The sequence below is a fragment of the Lepisosteus oculatus genome, chromosome 3, assembly GCF_040954835.1.
Source record: "Lepisosteus oculatus isolate fLepOcu1 chromosome 3, fLepOcu1.hap2, whole genome shotgun sequence".
NCBI lineage: Eukaryota > Metazoa > Chordata > Actinopteri > Semionotiformes > Lepisosteidae > Lepisosteus > Lepisosteus oculatus.
In genome coordinates, this window is record NC_090698.1 from 37,035,871 (window position 1) to 37,048,070 (window position 12,200).

The 12,200-nt window shown below is 34.8% G+C and overlaps 1 protein-coding gene across 2 annotated transcripts in view; it reads right to left on the reverse strand.

Moving 5' to 3' along the window:
- The window catches only part of antxr2a (ANTXR cell adhesion molecule 2a), a 235,825-nt gene that overhangs the window by 195,052 nt on the left and 28,573 nt on the right, over positions 1 to 12,200 (reverse strand). For both annotated transcript variants that reach the window (XM_015365593.2, XM_069187145.1), the window contains exon 8: positions 1,171 to 1,231. In XM_015365593.2, the coding sequence (XP_015221079.1) occupies positions 1,171 to 1,231 (61 nt within the window). The remainder of the gene's footprint in view (positions 1 to 1,170; positions 1,232 to 12,200) is intronic.

A 12,200-nucleotide genomic window follows, 5' to 3' on the forward strand; every position in this document is an offset into this window, starting at 1 on the left:
CCTTACCAGTCATGGCCTCCTAATAATCCCCATCTATGAACTGGCTTCATTACTCTGTTATCCTCCCCACTAATAGCTGATGTGTGGTGAGCATTCTGTCGCATCATCCAGGTGGATGCTGCACATTGGTGATGGTGGAGGGGAGTCCACATTAGTGCTTTGAGTGGAGTGTCCAGAAAAGCGCTATACAAGTGTAAGGAATTATTGTTGTTGCTTTCAAAACTCTTGAATTTGACAAATATTTCAGCCTAAATGACAGCTCTCTTAACCTATTAGGGTTGAGCATTTCTGTGTTCCTGGTCAGCAATAAAAACCTACAAAAGGTGAAAACAAGACCATTGACAATCTACAGTCTTACCCAATTCTGAGATCCTAAAAGTCTCAAAGAACTTCAAGGTTACATTCAGAGATCTACAGGCCACCCTTACTATGTGAGAAAATTGTGAGAACATCTGTCCATCAGCTAAAGCTGAACTGAAAATGGACCATGCAATAGTACAATGATCCAAAAAACACAAGCAAATCTTCAAACAGAACAGCTCAAAAAAGAAACTGAATTTTGTAATGACGAAATCAAAGTCCAGACCTAAACACCATAAAATATTGTGTCCTTAAACATCACAGAGCTTAAGTAAGTTATGTAAGTAAGAGTAGGCCAGGCACCATGAGAGACTTATCAACTCTTACAGGAAACATTTAATTCAAGTTATTGCTGCTAAAGGGGGTGTCTTCTGTTTTAGCTACCTGCTGTACAGAAAAAATTCAGCACTTGTCAATCTTGAATATTATTCTTCTTTAATTTATTTCCTAGCTTGTAAAGCTTTTGCTATCTCTCCTGTTGTGATTTTGTATTCAAATGAGATTACAAACAGTGCCGGGATAAAATTAGGAATAGCACAGAACCTAATTCACATAGTAACAACACTTTGCTGATTACATCACCCAAATCTGAACATTCACTCCTTATGTGTTCTTAGCATGCATGCATTTTTTTTGAGTGTGTTCTGCCTGATATTTGAGAAGTAATCCTCTATGAAGAATCTTTTCATAAGTCTCCTTACTTTTTCTCACTTCTGTTGCTTGTTCAAAGAACCTTACCCTTTAGAGAATGCAAATATACTTCAAAGCATTAAACACAGTGAATTTTCAGTCACAATATAATCAACTCACCATTAACACATATGCTTGAAGGCTCAACCGTTAAAATTTCTGTGCAGGACTGCTTCAAAATCTGTAAACAAAAACACATTGTTATTACAATAATTACATAAATATTATACACTTTCATTAAACTAAAATAAAACAGGGGTAGACTGCAGGTCAGTGCATATTTACAACTAAAGATGTACCATGCCATACAAAATTATTTACCACCTTCCAGTGATATCTGATTTTGTTGAATTATAATTATGTATACACACTTTTAAATCTCTGTAATCAAAGCTCAGGTGCTCAAACATAACTGCAAGTTAAAACTATAATTTGCTGACTACATAATTTAGTTTAGGAGCACACAACTACTTTGACAAGTCTCCTATTTAACTGAATGGTCTCTGTCTGTGAGTAATAATAGTGGTTCTGTGATTTCAGAGACAGGTGTATTTATTCTGAAAGGTCACTGTGAAGCCCAAGAAAATTTCAAAAACAACTCAGAGTTAAAATTATAGCTACAGTATAGCTTTAAGATAGAAATGCACATATTAGGAAAATGGTTTATTACATCATCCTGGCACTACCTAGATCTGTTTGTCCCTCCTCAATGAGCAGTCAGGCAAGGACAAAATTGGTACCATTGTGAGGCCAGCAACAATTTAGAAAGAACTACAGAATTCAATAGCTGGATTGGGAGAAAATGTCCATGAGTCAACAATATCTCAGTCAGTCCACAAAGACAACTTGAATATACTAAAAAAACTTTAAAAAATCTCAAATCACACATGAAGTTTGCAACAAAGCATTTAAAGAAATCTGCAAACATGCATCAAAATGTGTTGCAGACAGATTACACAAAAACCTAAAATTTTGGTTAAAATACTAAGCTTTACATCTGGTGCAAACCCAATACAGCGTATTATCCATTTAAGACCATTCCTTGCTGTCAAGCGTGGAAGTGGCAGCACTATGTTATGTAGTTACTTCTCATCAGCAGGGACTGGGAAGCTAGTCAAAACAGAGAAAAACATAGAACAAAGTACAGGCAAATCTTAGAGGAAAACTGGTCTTCTAAAAATCTAAAACTGGGATAGAAATTAACTTACAGAAGGAAATATATGTCATTGTTAAGAACAAATTTACAACAGAGTAGATTAACAAGTAGAAAATTAATGTCCTTTAGAGGCCCATTCAAAGTCCTGAGATGGATCCAATAGAAAACTGACTAGTTATTAAGTACAGTTCCTTGCAAAACTATGCTAAAACTAAAAACCTTCCAATTCCGAACCATAGTAATCCAATCAGATTTTCTTCACGGTTGATGAATCAAAAGAATTTAGCCAATTATAGAGATCGTACCAATAGTGAGGATATCTAATAGACATATATTACTATTTGTACAAAATAATACATGTTATAACACTGTTAAATATTGTGTTGGGCTAACAGTTACTAACAATTAGTAAAGGTACTAAATACTTCACATTTCAATATTGTTTTTCAATACAGAAGAGACTATAGTTATCATAATATCTTCATTATATTAATATCGTTATTAATCATCTTTGTTGGACATACATTTCACTTTGTGAATTAGCCTAGTTACTATTGCTAATTTTATTATTTCTTCTCCTTCTTAGTCACTCTTGCATCTTTATCCTGTTTTCAAATTCTAGTAGTGTATGTACATGTATAACAAAGATTTCAATTACATAAACATAGTTACTGCAACCATACATTCCTGTAATTTTATGGTTAAACAGATACTGTACATTGCAGGGCATCCAGTTAAATAGTAACTCAACTACTCAAACTTGATAAAACCGTTTTACATTCAAGCAACCACATAGTTAAATATTCATCACTTCAACAGAATACAGATTAAAGTGTTGTCAAGACATTTTGCTGAACAATGCAGAAAAAAAATAGATCACTGCTTTGAAGAAAATAAGATAGAACCACAATTACAGCAAAACCCTCAGTTAAACAAACCTTGATCTACAGATGCAGCCATTCAAACCGAACGGGGTATGCTGCGGTACAACGCGGTGGGCGTGTCCCAATATACCATATGCAAAGTAGATTATGTTAAAAGTATCCGGAATCACCTTAAACCAGCAGGTGGAGCTAATAAAGCTTAACCTCTCCTGTACAACATTTGAGCTGTCGCCAGAAAACATCTGGTTTCGAATCCCGATCACTACTGAGGGACAATCTTTACTCAATTAAGAATTTAAGTTGTATATTCTTTAGACTTTAAAATTTAAACTGTGTATTACAGCATGTTAATCATTATGCATTAAAAAGTTGGTATATTTTATGAAAGCAAGATTGCTCAGTTGGACAAAAGTACACAGCCTACCACCTTATTTTATTTTAAAATATTTTAATTATGCAGAAATATTTTATGCATCAAAGTCTTTACTGAAGATATTACTAATAGTATTAATAATGAATGACATTGGACAAGCTGTAAACTCAAAGTATTACCCTGGTTCACATTCTTTGTAACCGTCTTTGTAAATAAAAATACTTTATTTTTTCATTGACAAAAAGTAATACCACAGAATTTCGTTGATCTGATCACGCATTCGTTTCCAATCATACAAAGTATGCCTTTCACATGCTCATAAAAGAACATAAACATATTATTGTATGTAAACTGTACTCTATATAGCTGGTCTTGGTAGTTTAAAGAAAAAATACACACCAGTATTCCATTTCTCCCTAAACATTTTAAGCATCAAAGTCTTACATGTGGTTATTTTGGAAACATTTTAACGTTCTCTTTCTGACCATATTACTGTACATTTATATACTTTGTGAAAATTTATCGTTTTAACCTTTTCTGCGAATACGCTCGTTATCGGAGTAAAAAAAAGCATACTTTTAGAATTAATAGGGAATATAATATGGAATCACGTATCTAAATAAATTAATAACAATATAATTATATTCAGGTATTGTTGCACAAACAGTAGTATAAAACTTTCCATTGATATGTGTACTGCTGTTTCAGTGCATGCCACATTACTAGATCGGTAGCGTGATAGCTTAAGTGACTGACTTATAAGCGTGAGGTCAGGTGTTCAAATCCGCAATTAACAAATAAACATTTCTTTGACTAAAAAACTAAAATAGCAAATATTATGGACACTACAGTATATTGACATTTTTGACATATTGACATATGGAGCAGCAACACAAAAAGCCCCAATCTATAACCAAATGTAATATATTAAGTCCTAGGGACAGTGAGCAAAAGACCAGCCTCAAGTAAGCTAAGCCCACGGTGTAAATATGGAGGAGTTCAGAGATGTATGATGGAGACACATTTATCTATAGCCATAAACGTCAATAACAACATCTTATATTGAAACTGTGGCTTTGTAACAAACAAATGTACAGATGTAAATGTAGAAATGATATGTTGCTAGGGTCTGCATTGAGTTAGAAGTTTAGTTGCAGTGTTTTGGACCTTTAACAATTTTGGATATTTCAGCTTACTGAGATGAATGTTAGGGAGCCCACAGAGCAATGAGTTGCAGAAATTAAGCTTAAAAGTTACGTTAATGCATGAATCAAGCGCACAGCATTGGACATTGATAGAAACTGACTAATTCAGGAAATATTTCAAAGGTGAATAAAAGAAGTTCTTAATCACATTATTTATGTGGGGCTCAAAAAACAGCAGAGGATCAAGTGTGTTACTCAGATTCCCCACCACGACTGAATACGAATATAATCATGAGGTCTGCTTATAACATAACTGATCTCATCTATCTGGATCAATCTATATATAATGGTTTTCAGCTTTAGAAAAATATTATATTGAGCACATTACTAGTTGTAAATCTTTAAATGATATATGTTTATAATCTTCTCACTCTTACTGTAGAAAACAATATAATAATTGTAGAAACAGAGCCCATTTCATCAGCTATTCTGAGGAAGGAAATGACAACAAGATGTGGTTTTTCTGAAATTTATGTGCAAGTCACTATGTATCAAAAGTTGTTCTGCACCTGGCACAGGAAAAGTCTGTAGAATAAATATAACTTTCAAGAGCATATTTTGCATTTGTGACGATGTAGCTGCAGTGAAAGAAGGGTGGGTACAGTATTAAATACAGCGCCTTGCAGAATTATGCATCATCTTTCAATCATTAACCAAACTGACAGAACTTGAGAAAGCTTGGAAAGAAGAATGGGCAAAAAGGGACTCTACAGTTTTTTCACCCATAAAAGTGTTCAGGTTGTGCATCAAAGCTTTGATTAAGAATATTCACTTTGATAAATGTGTATGCATCATTTATAATTCAACAAAATGGGATGTAATTTGAAAAGGATGAATATTTTTACATATCATGGAATGTTACAAAGTCCATTTGGATATTTCACTTTCTTAATCACTTGGCACCACATACATGAGTAAAACAATGGTATCTTACATTACTATGAATCAAATCTGTTAACAGAGATAAGAAAATCATAAAACACAGATACCTCTTCATTAAGAGTTAAAAGCAACCAAACTATTTAAGAGCATCACTAAAAATATCTTATAACATTTCCAAGCATGTATAAGTTACGTTAGACTTGTCTTGTAAACTTCCCAATTTTATGTCGAGTTCCACCTATTACCCCAGATCCAATTAATTTAGTTGTACTCACAAAGCCAGAAAGTTAAGCATCCAAAAAGTCTAACCACTTCAGTATGCAAGGAATTCAAACCAAGACTGTAGCACAAAAGTCTACTAGAAAGTTTTGCTTCACTGTACAAAACATCTTTGATCTGGAAGTTGTAAGATGTTAATACAACACTAAAACACTAAACAAAGCAGACGCACTCATATTAACAATCTTTAAAAAACTGCAGCCTGCCTAAGTAAAATTTCTTAATTTGCAGTGGAATGATCTCATTGCCCTGTTAGGACATCTTGCCTCTACAGCACTTTTGCAGCAGGAGAGAAATAAAATCTAGATCTAGAGAAATAAAATCCATGACTCAAGTTATTTTTTTCTACTACAAAACCATTATTTTGTTCACAGCATTCCTGGCAGATCAGTCTGAAAAAGAGTTCAGCAAATGGAAAATATCACAGATGAAATTGGCCAGTGCTTAACGTAGGATGTTTTTGCTCTGCCAACTTCACACAAGCGTGCACTTGGAGGGATCAGCCCCTTCATATCCCAAGTGATCAGCTGATAGTCCGCAATTCAAACAATCACGTCTATTATGATTTTCAAAGTGACCACTAAACTTGACTTCCATTGCGGCCATTATCTGCCAAGTTGCTCTTTTTTAATACCAGTCATTTTAATGCTTGACAGCTATGTTGTATGTGTTCCTTCCTCCAGGGAAGAAACCTCATGTAATACTCATGTTGATGTAGCAAATGTTTCCATTTAGGAGACAAAAATTAATATTCTGACAAACTGCATAAAATTAAAATCCTACAAAAGTACAAGAAAATTATCTCAAAAGCATGTAAGGTGTCTGTAAAGTTAATTTCTTTTAACTTTTTTCATTTACATTTTAACTTGGATTTACAGTGCCTTGCGAAAGTATTCGGCCCCCTTGAACTTTTCAACCTTTTGCCACATTTCAGGCTTCAAACATAAAGATATAAATTTTTTATTTTATGTGAAGAATCACCAACAAGTGGGACAGCATTGTGAAGTGGAACGAAATCTATTGGATTTTTGAAACTTTTTTAACTAATAAAAAAATGAAAAGTGGGGCGTGCAAAATTATTCGGCCCCCTTGCGTTAATACTTTGTAGAGCCACCTTTTGCTGCGATTACAGCTGCAAGTCGCTTGGGGTATGTCTCTATCAGTTTTGCACATCGAGAGACTGAAATTCTTGCCCATTCTTCCTTGCAAAACAGCTCGAGCTCAGTGAGGTTGGATGGAGAGCGTTTGTGAACGGCAGTTTTCAGCTCTTTCCACAGATTCTCGATTGGATTCAGGTCTGGACTTTGACTTGGCCATTCAAACACCTGGATACCTTTATTTGTGAACCATTCCTTTGTAGATTTTGCTGTATGTTTGGGATCATTGTCTTGTTGGAAGATAAATCTCCGTCCCAGTTTCAGGTCTTTTGCAGACTCCAACAGGTTTTCATCCAGAATGGTCCTGTATTTGGCTACATCCATCTTCCCCTCAATTTTAACCATCTTCCCTGTCCCTGCTGAAGAAAAGCAGGCCCAAACCATGATGCTGCCACCACCATGTTTGACAGTGGGGATGGTGTGTTGAGGGTGATGAGCTGTGTTGCTTTTACGCCAAACATATCGTTTTGCATTGTGGCCAAAAAGTTCGATTTTGGTTTCATCTGACCAGAGCACCTTCTTCCACATGTTTGGGGTGTCTCCCAGGTGGCTTGTGGCAAACTTTAGATGAGACTTTTTATGGATATCTTTGAGAAATGGCTTTCTTCTTGCCACTCTTCCATAAAGGCCAGATTTGTGCAGTGTAAGACTGATTGTTGTCCTATGGACAGACTCTCCCACCTCAGCTGTAGTTCTCTGCAGTTCATCCAGAGTGATCATGGGCCTCTTGGCTGCATCTCTGATCAGTCTTCTCCTTGTCTGAGCTGAAAGTTTAGAGGGACGGCCAGGTCTTGGTAGATTTGCAGTGGTCTGATACTCCTTCCATTTCAAGATGATCGCTTGCACAGTGCTCCTTGGAATGTTTGAAGCTTGGGAAATCTTTTTGTATCCAAATCCGGCTTTAAACTTCTCCACAACAGTATTACGGACCTGCCTGGTGTGTTCCTTGGTCTTCATGATGCTCTCTGCGCTTTCAACAGAACCTTGAGACTATCACAGAGCAGGTGCATTTATACAGAGACTTGATTACACACAGGTGGATTCTATTTATCACCATCAGTCATTTAGGACAACATTGGATCATTCAGAGATCCTCGCTGAACTTCTGGAGTGAGTTTGCTGCACTGAAAGTAAAGGGGCCGAATAATTTTGCACGCCCCACTTTTCATTTTTTTATTAGTTAAAAAAGTTTCAAAAATCCAATAGATTTCGTTCCACTTCACAATTGTGTCCCACTTGTTGGTGATTCTTCACATAAAATAAAAAAATTATATCTTTATGTTTGAAGCCTGAAATGTGGCAAAAGGTTGAAAAGTTCAAGGGGGCCGAATACTTTCGCAAGGCATTGTAGTATTGAAACTTAAGTTTTAAATTAAGAAAAATCCTATAAAATATATAAAAGTATATAAAGTATACTGCTTTTCTTTTATTCATTTTTTAGCAAACTAAAATGTTTGTTTGGTTTTGCCATAAAAAGTCAGTTAACACTATGGTAATTTATGGACAGCTGCCAGTTCGACTACAGTATCACTTGTCTGCCTGCCTTATTAGTCTATCTTTTTATCCAAAAACAGACTACAGGGGTTAAGGAATTGTTCTCTGAAAGTAACAAGGGCAGATATGGAGGTGGTGAAAAAAGCAACATATGCTCAAGCATTCTGGTCACTGACTGACTTTAATCACCAATTAAAGATAATCAAATAGCAGGCTTTTCAAACTGTCACAAGATGGAGATGTATGTATGTCATTAAATGCCTCTGGTCTGATTTGTGAAGAAGCAACTCATATTTGGTTTATGTAGAAAATTAATCCATGATCAGAAAATCACTTTTTTCTGGCCAGGATTGCTGCAAAGTAAAATATGTTTCAGAAGTGTAGGGTGCATGTCAGGTCTACACCAGTCCATTGCAGTGCATATGCTCACAGAAGCACAAGGGACAACTTAGAGATATCAATTAAAAGACAGAATGTCTTTGGAAAGTGGACAGAAAGTAAAGCACCTAGTTAAAATCCATGTGAACAGAGAGGTCATGCAAACTCCAAACAGAAAGAGCCCAAGACCTGAACCAAGTCCAGGACACAAGAACTGTTACCATGAGCAGCACAAACAACCACTCTCCCCATGATAAATTCAACCCACCACCCACAATAATTTCATAAATATGATATGCACAGACTAAACATACTGTACATTGGGAAAGGGAGAATAAAACAACCACAGATGATAAATATCCTGAAAACAATCTTCCTTTTTTGGATGAAAACATTGGTCAACTGAAGTTTTATTTTCTTCTAGCTCAAAATAACGGTAAGGTCTGATATCTGTCCCGATGTACTGACATACTAAACACATGGTTTTATTCACACCTAAATCCTGTATGTATAGGATAGTAACTACTACAGTATTTCTACAGTAATTAATTTTAACCACAGTAAATCAGAGAAAGATTAAAATCAAAACACTAGCATTCAACTCCTAATATATACTGTATATTTACAAAATGGAATGTTGTTCATTTTTTACATTTAAAAAACATATTCTGTAGTAGGACCTATGGCATTATCAGGGTTAGTTAATTGGATTTCCCTTTTTCATTTTTGCAAAAACTGTATCCACAACTTTTTTTAAACTTACCTAGAGTTCTCTAGTGGCCTTTATGTTGTTTATTGTATTTTCCTTTTTGAAATGCAACTTACTGTCAATCACTACTTAGTCCCAGTATGTAGTACAGTTGTGCTTGTCAACACTGAGATATGCGTATGCTAAGAAGACCTCAAATTCTGTGTGCTAAAGAGCAGAATATCACAGACACAGTGGAATGCTACATATATATGCTACATAAATATATTTTGCAGTATGCTGATTTGTTTGCATTTACAAAACATGGCAATGATACGTTTTATTCCCAGTCATAAATATCTACCCAAATGAATTACTTATGAAAACTACCTAAATACTGCATACTGTACTATGATGTTGTTAAGTGATTTAATTAATCAGCTCTCATTTGCCAATTTGCTGCTACATTATGAAAAATTATGAAATTATTAAAAAAGGCTTCCTGAATCATCTGCCTTTGGTCAGCTACTGTAGGTAGGATAGTGAACATAAAATCTCACAGCACAGTTTGCTTTTAAAAAAACCATTAACCATATCTTCGTGTATATATGTCGATTGTTCTGCTTGAAATCCCTGAATAGTTATTTGGAAAATAATATATTGCACCATATTATTGTTTTTGTTGTTAAAAATGGGGGGATATGAAAATGGTGAATATCAGGAACTGACCGAGCAGTTTAGTCAATAAGTAAAATAATTATTCATAACCCCCAACTTGTAAGTGATTTCTTCAGAATACATCAAAGTGGTTGGTAAAATTAAAGGCACGTGAATTCTCTGGCAAAGCTTTGGTGAAAAGAGTAATAATTTAGGCACACTTGGTTAAATAAATGTTTCTTAACAATAATAATACAACACTACACTCCATACAACATAAATATACAAAACACAAGTTACTCTACGTATACAGTATGTACAGACAAGGCATTCCAGAAGCCTAACATTCTAATCACTCAGAAAATGCCAGACTGCTACTCAGTATTTGATAAAGCCTACAGATACCAAAATAAGAGATAAGCTGCCTTCTAAAATAAATGCAATATCACCTGCAGTTAAATCTCTCTCTGCAAACACAGATGCCACAAATTAAATGGGAGTCTATCTCCCTATTCTAAAAAAGCACCCTCAAGTAGGAAAGGCTGACTATATCTAACTTATCTTTTACTCAGGAAATCAAAGTTCCTTAAAAATACAGAATAGCAAGCTCTCTCTAGCAAGAGTCAAACACTTAGCTCCAATCAGATTTTGTCTGTATGATCACGAAATAGGGGCTCCAGCCTGGGGCAAGCTTCAAGTTCCAACTCAGCCTAACTCCTCTTTCTCTTGTGGTCCAACTTTCACTTTTCCTTTTCCTCTTCTTCCCTGTTGTCTCAATATGATCGTAGACAGTGTGTTTTGGGACTGCCGATTGGCATTTAATTATTTATGCATAACTTAAATAACTTATCTTGCTTTTGATAACAGACTCTGGACCCCCTACATCTCAGCATCCCCTCTGCTTTGAGTTGGAAATGTTTACACTGCCAGGTGTTACACACTTAATCTAAACTCTTAGACACACTTCTTAGTCACCTATAACTATAATATTATTAACTTGTAGTCTAAGACACAATGAAGAAATATTTTACAAAACTAGACATGCCTTTTGCCAAGACAAACAATGGAGGTTAAGAAGCAGGAGAATAATGTTCTGAAAGAAAGAAGTTTTTTAATACTTTGTTTGCATTGTTGAAAATGTATAACCAAATTACTTATTGGTTTCTAAGTACATAAAATGTTAAAGAGATATACATTCATAACCATATTTATAAAAAGATCTTAGGTGTTTTCAAACATTTTTTTAATTCCAATATATAAAATGGAAACAAGTGAAGTGAATTTCTAATCTTAACTTCAAGATGTAGTCATCCATAAATACAAAACGCCCTCATCTATTTATCATTCAAACTAGAAATTCTACAATAACACAACACTTAAAAGTTGTTGACCATTACTAAACTGTGGAGTTCATGTAATCTTAGGTCTTATGGTCTGGAAGATACTGTAGGTGTTGTGCAGTGCCGACTTCAGATTGTGGCAATACCCTAGAAAATTAGACTTCTAAATATAACAGTATTTTATACTGTTTATAATGTATAACCATAAATGAAAATCAATTTACCAAATACATTTACCTAATTTACCAAATGTGTAGCCTGCTGTCCTTTAATTGTTTAATTTTCTTTTATGTCACATAGGAATTTTATTAAATGTTTTATTCTCTTTTAACTTGGTTACTAAACTGACATTTTTTATTGTCCTTATAGAGGCAATGAACAATGGAATGCTCATGGATTGTAATATAGCGAGCTGCACTCAGGCAGTTCAAAACCCAATCTGAGAACTATTTTTGGTTTGTTTCTTACAGTACATAGTCGAATATATAAAAATTATAACTTGTTGTGAACGTTATGGGCCTCTTTCAGGTTTACATCCGAATTGAGAAAATCTATATTTTGTCTTAATCCAAATTTCAGCAGCCAGTAATCAGCCAACAATTTAACTTTAAATTAAAAACTTGAAACCATATACAGATGCAGCCATTCAAAATGGGT